Source organism: Megalobrama amblycephala, linkage group LG18, assembly GCF_018812025.1.
Source record: "Megalobrama amblycephala isolate DHTTF-2021 linkage group LG18, ASM1881202v1, whole genome shotgun sequence".
Lineage (NCBI taxonomy): Eukaryota > Metazoa > Chordata > Actinopteri > Cypriniformes > Xenocyprididae > Megalobrama > Megalobrama amblycephala.
In genome coordinates this window covers 26,693,692-26,706,999 of record NC_063061.1, presented here as the reverse complement: position 1 = coordinate 26,706,999, position 13,308 = coordinate 26,693,692, and the positions used below count along the sequence as shown (strand labels likewise).

Genomic DNA, 13,308 nt, shown 5'->3' with positions numbered 1-13,308 from the left:
AAATTATAGTTCATGTTCTTCATTCAATAAAACTGAACAGCTACGACATTAAGTGTATAATATTTATTTTAAAGTTATGTGTTGGAACTACTACCAACGTATACAGTAAAAACCTGTTAATTGGATAAAAATATATCTTGCCATACACAGAGGAAAATTATAACAATTAAGCCAATTTTGATGAAATATGGCTATAATTGTAGCAATTATTAATATAACAGGTTGTTAAATTTATGTGACACAGTTAGACACCGTACAATATACAGTCATTTATTAAATTTAACTAAAATATTTTCCTTTATAATTTGCATGTGCTATTGGTCTGTTGTGAAGAACGTCCTCCAAACAGCAGGTGGCGGAATAATATGTTGAGTCGATGTTTACATTCCTCAATGGAAGAGAGAGTGTAACGGGAAAAACAAAACACAGCAGAGGACTAAGTCCAGTGACGTGGCCGGACGACAGAGAAGAGAAACAGTGAGCAATAGGTTGGATATGTTGTGTTTATCACTTATTTATTTTGATATTAACTTCTTCCCTATAATGATTTTATAGCGCCCAGCTTACTGGATGTTGACCAACTACTATTGCTGAGGAAAGTTAGCTTAGCTTTAAATACAGTACAGTACAGTACAGTACAGTACAGTACAGTACAGTATGCCACTGCGACAGACAGATAATGTGGTTTATCTTGCTAGTATGTACTCCAGCATCAATTATACCGGCTATTCATGATCAACTCATCCCTAGAAGTCCACTAATGTTTATAATCTGTGTTTTGAATCTTATTTTATTGAGTATCATCTTAATCCTTAGCCTCAGTAATTTGTGATGTATGACACGTTGTGCTGTTTTGAAGGCACTTTAAAATGTGTTGGTTTTCAATTCCATAGACTATACTATCATGTACACAATTATATCATATAGCTATCATTTGCATTAAAAGTCAGTTATAAATTATTTACTTGTCCATTTCAGGAGGCTGGTATGTGTTAAGAAGGTCCCACAGTGAAAGCTCCACAAGTGACCAAACAGAGAAATCAATGGATCAAGAGGCAGAAGAGCTGTCATCAGTCCCCCGAGATGAGCCCTCCACTGATGCACAGCGTGACAGCTCTACTGATGTAGCACCAACCCGAAAGACGAGGAAAAGACCAGAACATAAATCTCCAACAGAAGAACAGAAGATCGTAGAGACACCACTACCAGCAGAAAGTGCTTCAAATGTATGTTTTTTTCACACTTTTACTTTTATTATTTTTATTAATAGTAATAATTATATACAGTTGTGCTCAAAAGTTTACATACCCCTTGCAGAATCTGCAAATTGTTAATTATTTTAACAAAATAAGAGAGATAATGCAAAATGTGTGTTCTTTTTTATTTAGTACTGTCCTGAATAAGATATTTTGCATAAAAGATGTTTACATAGAGTCAAAAAATAGCTGAATTTATAAAAATGACCTGTTCAAAAATGTACATACCCTTGATTCTTAATACTGTGTGTCGTTACCTGGATGATCCACGACTGTTGTTTGTCCTGAACAGTTAAACTGCCCAACATTCTTCAGAAAAATCCTCCAGGTCCTGCAAATTCTTCAGTTTTCCAGCATTTTTTGCATATTTGAACCCTTTATAGCAGTGACTGTATGATTTTGAGATCCATATTTTCACACTGAGGATGACTGAGGGACTCAAACACTATTAAAAAAAGGTTCAAACATTCACTGATGCTCCAGAAGGAAACACAACGCATTAAGAGCCGGCGGGTGAAAACTTTTGAACAAGATGAAGATGTCCAAATTTGTCTTATTTTGTTTAAATATCTAATTTTTTCATTTAGTACTGCCCATAGGAAGATACAGAAGATACTCACATGTTTCAGAAGACAAATTGTGTACAATTTATCTTGATCTTCAAATTCAAAACGTTTTCACCCCCCGGCTCTTAATGCATCATGTTTCCTTCTGGAGCATCAGTGAATGTTTGAACCTTTTTTAATAGTTGTGTTTTGAGTCCCTCAGTTGTCCTCAGTGTGAAAAGATGGATCTCAAAATCATACAGTCACTGCTGGAAAGGGTTCAAATATGCAAAACATGCTGGAAAACTGAAGAATTTGCAGGATCTGGAGGATTTATCTGAAGAACGTTGGTCAGTTTAACTGTTCAGGACGAACAAGAGACTCATGAACAACCATCACAAAACATAAAAACAGTCGTGGATCATCCAGGTAAACACAGTATTAAGAATCAAGGGTATGTAAATTTTTGAACGGGTAATTTTTATAAATTCAGCTATTTTTTTGACTATATGTAAACATATTTTATGCAAAATATCTCATTCAGGTCTTATTCAGGGCAATACTAAATAAAAAAGAACACACATTTTGCATGATCCCTCTTATTTTGTTAAAATAATTAACATTTTGCAGATTCTGCAAGGGGTATGTAAACTTTAGAGCACAACTGTGTGTGTGTGTGTGTATATATATATATAAATATATAAATATATATAATATATATACAATATATAATATATAGTACTGTGCAAAATTGTTGTTAGGCCACCATTAGTCGTTGTTTTAGCAATGGTATAATGACCATATATAATTATTTCTCAGTCTTTTTATTAGAATATAACCAGAAAATACAGAAATTTTGTATGCAGTATTAAAAAAACAGAAAAAATCAGAAAAAAGTTAAAAGCTAAAGTGGCAAGTATTTAGTGATCTCCCCTTACACTTGAGCAATAGCAAGAACCTGGCTCTCTTAAACCTTAATGGAATGGAAAAGGACTGAAAGGCCAAGAAAACATTCAAAATCTGATGAGAGGTTTCTCAGTTTTTCTTCTTTGAGAAGAAGTAAAAAGAGGTAACACTAAATACTGATTTTTGCTTAAAGAACCCATTTTGTTCCGATTTTTTTTTTTTTTTTTTTTACAATTTATGTACATATTTCCTGTTTGTATCGTACTAAAGACCAAGAAATAAATATGGATGGTCATTAAAACTTTGCTAAAACAACAAAGCTGGTGGTGGCCTAAGACTTTTGCACAGTACTATATATATATATATATATATATATATATATATATATATATATATATATATATGTTATGGCAAGCCGTTTTGACTTTTATTCATTCCCAGGATATGAATTCTTGATGTCAACAATTCAATTCTTGATATCAGGAATTACATTTCCACTAGTAACAATGGCAATTTTTGATATCAGGAATTACATTTCGACTAGTAACAATGTTAATTCTTGATATCAACAATTCAATTTTCACTAGTTAAAATACTAATTTTTGATATCAAGAATTACATTTCCACTAGTAAAAACTAGAATTTTTTTTTATCAATTTGTAAAATATAATTCTTGAAATTACTTGAATGAAAGTCACAACATTTATTTTGGTCAAAATCGTATTTTCCCATTAATTTCCTATAGCGGTCATTTCTGGATGTGATTTTTAATGATTTTTTTTAGTTTTAATGTATTTTTTTAGTGCCCATATGCTCATTTACAAGTTTTTATAATTTTTGATAATTTTTTAATTTATAATTTTATTTCTGGGGCTAAAGTACATTTAAATTATTTAAAGTTTAAAAAAACATTGTACATTGTGGCTGCACCTCTTTTCACCCTTTGCCTGAAATGCACTGTTTTACTTCCTGTCTTTTCAAAGCCGCCTTTCCGAAAAGTCCAGTCTGCTCTGATTGGTCAGCTGGCCCAGTCTGTTGTGATGAATCAGACAACTTAGCCAAGCTTTGCCTTTTCTAATCATGTCAAAAACTATTCTAAACTGATCTATTACTAAACTGTAACTTTTTCCCCATCAGACCTCTACAGAGACGACTGTTTCCCAGGCAGGTTGGGGTTACTGGGGCAGCTGGGGTAAATCAATCCTCTCCACTGCTACTGCCACTGTAGCTACTGTGGGTAAGTGGCACAAGATTTTCACTTTTTTGTATTAAACAGCTTATATATATAAAAAAAACTCATCAACACTAATTAGTATTAATACTGTTTTTCATTGTCTAAGGCCAAGGGTTGACACAGGTCATTGAAAAAGCAGAGACGTCTCTTGGAGTCCCAAGTCCTGAGGAGCTTTCAGCTCAAGTGGAGGAGGAAAAAACTGATGGTAATGACATGCTCTTCATTTGACGTGAATTGGTATACATGGTCTTGCATATCCCTAGTATTTATGATCTTTCTACCTTCTGCCTACAGGTTCAGACAGTAGTGAGACAAATAAAGATGAAGGGGAGAGGACGTATGGGATGGGTGGTGCTATGGGAATGATCTCCTCCAGTAGTATGGGAATGCTGTCCTCTTTAACCACTGTAGTTCAGAGTACGGTAAGGGCAAGCTAAATGTATGCTAGATAATGTTAAAACTGAATTTATTTTGAGTTTCTATATTTATTTTTTCATATTTTTTGTTATTCAATGATACTAGAGTTGCACGATATAATTAGATTTTTATACTAACTATAACATTTTATCCCAGAACTTCTGTAATCATTTGAATTATTGTTAGATAGAAATAATGATACTGTGTAGTTAAAATGCCTGTTTGTTAAAGCTGCAGTTCATACATTTTTTTTGGTTAAAAATTATCCCAAATCAGTTATTGATAAAGTACATAACCACCAGCCAGTGTTCAATACTGTTTTCTTACCTTAGCCCTATTCACAATGGTAAGCTTGTAATGTTTTTTAATTTGAGTGATACTGGTAGGTTTCCACAGGAAATAGGAGTTTGCCTTTGTGTCATTACGTCATGTCTATACATAAAGAAGGATGATGTAAGATGCTGCAGGTGGCAGTCATTTGTAGCCTCTTTTTTACAGCAGCTGGAATAATTAGGGGCCAAGCACCGAAGGTGCGTAGGCACCTATTGTAATCGTTGGCGTTCTTTTTCTTTATTATTATTATTAGGGGCCAAGCACCGAAGGTGCGTAGGCACCTATTGTATCCATTGGCGTTCTTTTTTTTTAAATTATTCTTCTTCTTCTTCCGCTCTGGAAGTCTATGGCAGCCCATAGAACCGTTTGTGGGAAAGTTGTGAAATTTGGCACACAGTTAGAGGACAGTCTGATCTGTCTCCATAGCAAAAAATGAGTCTCTACCTCAATCCCTCTAGCGCCACCAGCTGTCCAAAGTTGCACTTATGTTTATGCTAATAACTTTTGAACCAAAATTCTTTTTTCCTCTGATTCCTTGGGTCAAGACGATTCGAATGCACCCTTTGACGTCATTTTCCGTCATGAAAATTTTTACGCCATTTTGAATTTTCTGAAAAACATACTTTTTCGAACTCCTCCTAGGCCGTTACTCCGATTTTCATGAAAATTGAACCAGATCATCTTCAGACCATGCCGACAAAATGTTATGGAATGCAAGTCGACTCCTCAAACCGTTTTCGTAAAACACGCGAACGAATTGCATGTAGTGCTTGCGAAAATAGACATAAGGCTGTATCTCCACAACGTTTTATCCTATTCAGACCAAACTTGGTACCTGTCATCAGAAGCATGACGTGAGTCATCATGCAGCGTCACCACAGCGCCACCTATTGGTCGAAAGTGATGAACCAGTAAATCCTCATTTTTGATCATTTTTCAGCTCTTTTGCCTAAAATGATCTTAATGGGTCTTTAATTGCTCATTGTTGCAGTTGGTCTGATGCTCACAGCCATGTTGGCCGGCTGTGAGCATCAGACCAACTGCAACAATGAGCCATGTTGGCCGGCTTCTTGTGCCATTTTTGTGCTTGGCCCCGTAATTGCTGCTTGCAGCTATATTTATTATTCTGCTTCTTCCACTCTGGAAGTCTATGGCAGCCCATAGAACCGTTTGCGGGAAAGTTGTGAAATTTGGCACACAGTTAGAGGACAGTCTGACCTTTGTCCATAGCAAATTTGGAGTCTCTAACTCAATCCCTCTAGCGCCACCAGCTGTCCAAATTTGCACTTATGTTTATGTTAATAACTTTTGAACCGTACGGGTTAGAAACAAAATTGCTATGACGCCCTATGACGTCATTTTCCGTCATGAACATTTTTCCGCCATTTTGAATTTTCTGAAATACATTCTTTTTCGAACTCCTCCTAGGCCGTTACTCCAATTTTCACGAAAATTGAACCAGATCATCTTCAGACCATGCCGACAAAATGTTATGGAATTCAAGTTGATTCCTCAAACCATATTCGAAAAACATGCAAACAAATTTTGCATAAAAATTTTACGTAGCGCTTGCGAAGAAAGTCATAAGGCTGTATCTCAGCAATGCTTTAACATATTCAGACCAAACTTGGTACATGTCATCACAAGCATGACCTGAGGCATCATGCAGCGTTTCGGTGCAGCGCCACCTACTGGTGCGGAGATATGAGAAATGGCTATTTTTGCTTATAACTTCTGATGGGTTTGTCCAAAAATCATAAATTTGGTCTCGTTGGATTCGGGGCATCATGCTAAGTCGAATTTTCCCATATCAGACATTTTGGCCGTCGGCCATTTTGAATTTTGTGCTAAAATGCTGTATTTTACGAACGCATTAGCGTATCTTTACGAAACTTGGTATGGGTCATCAGCACAGTGCCCTGAAGGAGCCTGAGAAGTTTCGGACCAGCGCCACCTTGTGGTCAAAAGTTATAACAAAATTTACAAAAATGCTAATAACTTGCACGGCACATATTTACATATTCTAACCGTCGCTCTCAGCAGTGTGGGCGGCGTCAGATGTTCGTTTACAGTATATCGCTGGTCATGCATTTCGAACTTCGTTTTACTCCTAAACGAAGAACGAAAAAGAATTTCGTTTGAAGTATACCGGGGCCTTAAGTGTGATTTCTAGATTTGGAATAATGGAGTCATGTAAATTTATAAAATCTTAAAATGCCATGAGCATTATTAAAATGAATATACATTTTACTAGTTATGCCAAGCTCAAAAAATTTTATCAGTAGAAATTGAGTCATGAATGTCATGAAGGTCATGAATGTTCGCTGAACAACATTCAGCACCTAATAAACGTATAATTAATAATAATTGATTTATTATTATTACTACTATGTAATTTACAGAAACTAGGTGTCCCATATATTAAAATTTCTGAAAACAAAACTAGGCATAGGGTCCTTTGAATATTGTATTGAAAATATTTATAGGCTATTTGTTTTTATTCTATAGTAAATATATATGCTAAATCTGTTTCTCGTGATCCTGTTTGACTTCTGCTGAAGTGCAAATCAAAATGTATACATATTAAAATTATAAACAAATTAAATAGTGCCTGCTTATGAATTTCATTATAAAAAAAGAGATTAAAGAGACTGGAAAGTGAAGTAAAAGCAGCGTCCAGGATTTATTTTATTAATTATGAATTATTGTATGAATAAATATTAATAAATAAAATATTTTAAGAATGTTTTAATATTTTAAAAACATTCTTTTTTGTATGTTTGTTTTTTATCATTATAATTATTATTGTTTGTTTGTTTTTTGTTTTTTGACATTGTATATTATTAATGCTTCACTTGCTTCTGTTTATGCCGATTATTTTGAAAAAAAAAGAAAAGCATTCTTTTTTATTAATAATTATGTTGTACAGTGGGTACGGAAAGTATTCAGACCCCCTTAACTTTTTCACTCTGTTATATTGCAGCCATTTGCTAACATCATTTAAGTTCATTTTTTTCCTCATTAATGTACACACAGCACCCCATATTGATAGAAAAACACAGAATTGTTGACATTTTTGCAGATTTATTAAAAAAGAAAAACTGAAATATCACATGGTCCTAAGTATTCAGACCCTTTGCTGTGACACTCATATATTTAACTCAGGTGCTGTCCATTTCTTCTGATCATCCTTGAGATGGTTCTACACCTTCATTTGAGTCCAGCTGTGTTTGATTATACTGATTGGACTTAATTAGGAAAGCCTGTCTATATACCTTACAGCTCACAGTGCATGTCAGAGCAAATGAGAATCATGAGGTCAAAGGAACTGCCTGAAGAGCTCAGAGACAGAACTGTGGCAAGGCACAGATCTGACCAATGTTACAAAAAAATTCTGCTGCACTTAAGGTTCCTAAGAGCACAGTGGCCTCCATAATCCTTAAATGGAAGACGTTTGGGATGACCAGAACCCTTCTTAGAGCTGGCCGTCCGGCCAAACTGAGCTATCGGGGGAGAAGAGCCTTGGTGAGAGAGGTAAAGAAGAACCCAAAGATCACTGTGGCTGAGCTCCAGAGTTGCAGTCGGGAGATGGGAGAAAGTTGTAGAAAGTCAACCATCACTGCAGCCCTCCACCAGTCGGGGCTTTATGGCAGAGTGGCCCGACGGAAGCCTCTCCTCAGTGCAAGACACATGAAAGCCCGCATGGAGTTTGCCAAGATGGTGAAAAATAAGATTCTCTGGTCTGATGAGAGCAAGATAGAACTTTTTGGCCTTAATTCTAATCAGTATGTGTGGAGAAAACCAGGCACCGCTCATCACCTGTCCAATACAGTCCCAACAGTGAAGCATGGTGGTGGCAGCATCATGCTGTGGGGGTGTTTTTCAGCTGCAGGGACAGGACGACTGGTTGCAATCGAGGGAAAGATGAATGCGGCCAAGTACAGGGATATCCTGGACGAAAACCTTCTCCAGAGTGCTCAGAACCTCAGACTGGGCAGAAGGTTTACCTTCCAACAAGACAATGACCCTAAGCACACAGCTAAAATAACGAAGGAGTGGCTTCACAACAACTCCGTGACTGTTCTTGAATGGCCCAGCCAGAGCCCTGACTTAAACCCAATTGAGCATCTCTGGAGAGACCTAAAAATGGCTGTCCACCAACGTTTACCATCCAACCTGACAGAACTGGAGAGGATCTGCAAAGAGGAATGGCAGAGGATCCCCAAATCCAGGTGTGAAAAACTTGTTGCATCTTTCCCAAAAAGACTCATGGCTGTATTAGATCAAAAGGGTGCTTCTACTAAATACTGAGCAAAGGGTCTGAATACTTAGGACCATGTGATATTTCAGTTTTTCTTTTTTAATAAATCTGCAAAAATATCAACAATTCTATGTTTTTCTGTCAATATGGGGTGCAGTGTGTACATTAATGAGGAAAAAAAATGAACTTAAATGATTTTAGCAAATGGCTGCAATATAACAAAGAGTGAAAAATTTAAGAGGGTCTGAATACTTTCCGTACCCACTGTATATTTCATTTGATTGTATATGTATTTATTCTGTCTTCTTATGCTTGTTGGCTAGGGTAAAACGGTAATAAGTGGTGGTCTGGATGCATTGGAGTTTATTGGGAAGAAGACCATGGATGTGATAGCAGAGGGAGACCCAGGCTTTAAGAAAACCAAGGGGCTGATGAACAGAAACTCCACATTGTCACAGGTGCAGAAGCTATAATGACTGTGTGTCCTAATGAGATGGAATATATTAATAGCAACTTCAACTCCCCATCTGACACTCCTGCATTAATATATGATCTTATACTTAACTCGATCCACGATTTGATTTTGTTTGAGAATGATTCTGACCGAATTCTATTTTTCATCTCTCAAAGGTCTTAAGGGAAGCAAAGGAACGTGAGGAGCAGCAGAAAGCTGAAAACATCACTTCAGAAACAGACAAAAAGGCTCATTACGGGATGTTGTTTGATGAGTTTCAAGGCCTGTCCCATCTGGAGGCTTTGGAGATCCTCTCTAGAGAGAGTGAAGCTAAGGTCAGTAGATTTTGTTTTTTTTACACAAAATCAAACAATGATAGAATTTAAAATGGTGAAGGATTTGAATGCTGGTGTCGTGTTTGTGTGCAGGTGAAATCTGTGCTGACCACTCTGTCAGGTGAGGAGTTAGATAAACTGAGAGAGGAACTACAGGACATTAAAGAGCTGTTTTCCCTCATGGAGTTTGATGATGAGGTGGAGGATGAAGTGAAAGGTAAAAAGTATGAATACAAAGTTAGAATAAAATATATATTAAAGGGGTCCTATTATGCCCTTTTTCAAAGTCTTGCTTATGTCTCTTTCATTTCTCTTAGAGCTAAAAAACATTTTTCACATATTTACATTATTGCAGCACCTTTCTTCCCAGTCTGTCAGTAACGCTCTTTTTAGTTCCTGTCTCTATGAAACCCTCCTTCTGAAAAGCGCAATGTGCTCTAATTGGTCAGCTGAACCAGTGTGTTCTGATTGGTCAGCTGGACCAGTGTGTTCTGATTGGTCAGCTGGACCAGTGTGTTCTCATTGGTCAACCACTTCAAGCATGTTTCAGAAATTTCCCTTACCATAACTGCGAGTTTCAACACACTACTAGCACAACTCAACCAGGCCTTGCCCCTTATTTTGCATACGCCTTGGGTGGGAATTATTTAAATGAGAAATATTGTGACTTATTTGTTCCCAGAAGAAAATTCAAGACTACTGTTGAGGCATTGCAGGGAATTCAGGAACATTTTTATGCTGAAACCGCAACATTACACACTAAAGAAAGCTGAAAATTTAAATATATATATCTGCGATTCTGATATTTTCCAATGTATGGCAATTCTCTTTCAAATCGATTCTGAGCTTAGTTTTTAACAGCAGATGGCACTGCGTGCTTTAGAAACAGCTGTACTCTGTCTGCTTCCAGTTCCTTTACACACACCACTTAAACCTAAAATAATCATTCAAAAAGTTTGAAAAGGTTGAAGCGAATTTCAAGGGTGTTCGCAGTGGGCTGTTTACATTAACCTCACGTCAAAAAAGCATTCTGAGCCAAGGTGCAAGTATATTTAACCACTTACACTTCAAACCCGCTAAATCCCAGCCTCTACCCAATCAGAAGTACCTGTACTTGGGTAGAAGCCTATACATAGGAGCCTGATAAAAATGCTATGAACTTAGAGGCTTTTGCATCTGAAGTCTTCATATATAATATAATATAATATAATATAATATAATATAATATAATATAATATAATATAATAATAGGAGCCCTTTTGAAATTTTAGATTCAGCAAATGAACAATAATGTTGTTTTGAACATAAATATTAATTTTTATCCTCAGTTGATGATGGAGAGGATTTTGTGAAGGAACTGACAGATTTTCTTGAAAAATTACAGATCTCCACATCAGCAGACAAACTAAGCAAGGTATCACTTCAGCATCTCTTCATAATTGTAATCAAGTATTTTTTGTGTCTGATTATTTACCATTACTCATATCCACTCAGGCCAGAAAAAACGCATTCAACCATATCACAAACATGAAGCTACAAAGTGAAGAGGAGAAAGAACAGGAACCGGCAGTGAAAAAATGCAGCGTTGAGGTCTGCAACTCTTGCTATTTAGCCTAAAATTAATTAAATGCCTTTTAAAGGGATAGTTCACCCAAAAATGAAAATTCTGTCATCATTCACCCTTAAGTTGTTCCAAACCTGTATACATTTATTTGTTATGCTGTACACAAAGGAAGATATTTGGAAGAATGTTTGTAACCAAGCAGATCTCGCTCCCCATTGCAGTCCCTATAGTCCCTCACTGCAGAACACAAGATCCAGTGGGCGGAGACGGGTAGGTTTAGGGATATGTCAAGTGGGAGGAGTTGGATCTGTATCCAACCTCGCCCCCTGTATCTCGTGTTCTGCAGTGAGGACCATCTCCCCCATTGACTACCATAATAGGAAAATAAAACACTATGGTAGTCAATGGGGGTGAGATCTGCTTGGTTACAGACATTCTTCCAAAAATCTTCCTTTGTGTACAGCAGAACAAAGAAATGCATACAGGTTTGGAACAACTTGGGTGAGTAAATGATGACAGAATATAGATAGAAGATAGAATATTGTATATTTGTATTGTGTTTTGACAATTCAAGTTACTCTTTTTCGTAGGAGGCCCATTTGTCTGCCATTACAAGTCTGGCTGAGTTCACGGCCAGATCCATAGAGCAGTTTCACAAAACAGCTGAAATGCTGCTTCACTGTAACACTGAGGGGGCAACGGCCGCGGAACAAGCCAAAGTTTTATCGCAGTGAGTTATATTGTTGCAGAAATAGTGCAAAATTGGTATTAGGAGAAATTAAAATCATAATGTGTTTCACTTTCAGAGTTACTATTGTTATTTGCAAGGAGGTATCACTACTGTCCAAAAAGTTCACGTCGTGTTTGACTACCATTGGGGTAAGACACTTCACTTCTTATAGTTCTGTCTAGAGATTTATAATATTGTTTATGATCATTATAATAATATTGGTAGTGTTTTAGAGAAAAAGCATTTGAAAAAGGTCAAAAATATATTTTTATTATGTCCTATATTATTGCATTTTTATTGTATATTTTCAAATTCCATGGAGACGAAATGTTTGTTTTTCAGGCAACTGAAAAAGGAGAAGTTCTCAATCCACTCATTACCAGCGTTTTTCTGGAGGTTTGTCTCTATGTCCGGCTCGCTTGTCTTTGTCTTTTCTTTATGTTAAAAATGGTCATGTACATTACAATAAACCTAAATAAAAAAATTAATTAATTAAAAAAAACATTTACAGATGTAAGATCAAGTTTGCACAGGAGTATTAAAATCTTCTTTCAATTTATTTTCAATTTTAAGGCATCAAACAGTGCATCATACATCCAGGATGCATTCCAGCTCCTCATGCCAGTGCTTGAAGTGTCTCACATTCAGAGGACAGTGGAGTCGGCACAGTGAGAACCAATCAGAAACACTTTACTTGTGCCGAAAAACCAAACATGCAACATCATCATGTGATAGAAGTAAAATAATGTGTGGTTTACATTCAGGTAGACATGGTAATCACATGACATACAGATTTAAGGTTGGTTGTTGGCTTTTTTCCTATCTTGGTATATTTTTGAATAGACTGTGTCATAAATCTCCCTGTAACTGACAGTGTATAAATGGATACAGTAATTTAAATATCTTTTATGTCAGAATGTATAGGAAAATGAATAGAAATCATCTTTTTTTTTTAAATCTTTAAGACTTACATTGTTTTCAAATAATTATGCAAGTCATATCAGTATTAATGTTCAGTTATCTTTTAAATAAACAATTGTCTTCATCTAACTTCTTAGTATAAAATGCAATTTATACACTATATAGAGTATGCTAGGTTTTTTTTTTTTTTGCTAGGTTTTTATGCTATGTTTTTATGTAAATGTGGTATAAAACAAATGTGTTACACAATTATTTTTTTTTATATTTTTGAACCTTACAACATGATCTGACCCATCATCACCAATGAATGACAAGAAACTAGTGTGGAATGGATTACTGGTCTTTACTTCCA

At 36.0% G+C, this 13,308-nt stretch overlaps 1 protein-coding gene across 1 annotated transcript; it reads left to right on the top strand.

Moving 5' to 3' along the window:
- The first annotated feature begins 333 nt into the window (after positions 1–333).
- Positions 334–13,085, top strand: fam114a2 (family with sequence similarity 114 member A2). Its single transcript, XM_048167356.1, has 14 exons — positions 334–488; positions 979–1,226; positions 3,845–3,944; positions 4,048–4,146; positions 4,236–4,363; positions 9,276–9,410; positions 9,583–9,741; positions 9,835–9,958; positions 11,070–11,155; positions 11,236–11,331; positions 11,896–12,035; positions 12,112–12,184; positions 12,378–12,431; positions 12,609–13,085. The coding sequence occupies exons 2-14, from the start codon at positions 1,044–1,046 to the stop codon at positions 12,705–12,707; spliced, it is 1,476 nt and encodes a 491-aa protein (XP_048023313.1). The 5' UTR covers positions 334–488; positions 979–1,043; the 3' UTR covers positions 12,708–13,085.
- The last annotated feature ends 223 nt before the right edge of the window (positions 13,086–13,308 follow it).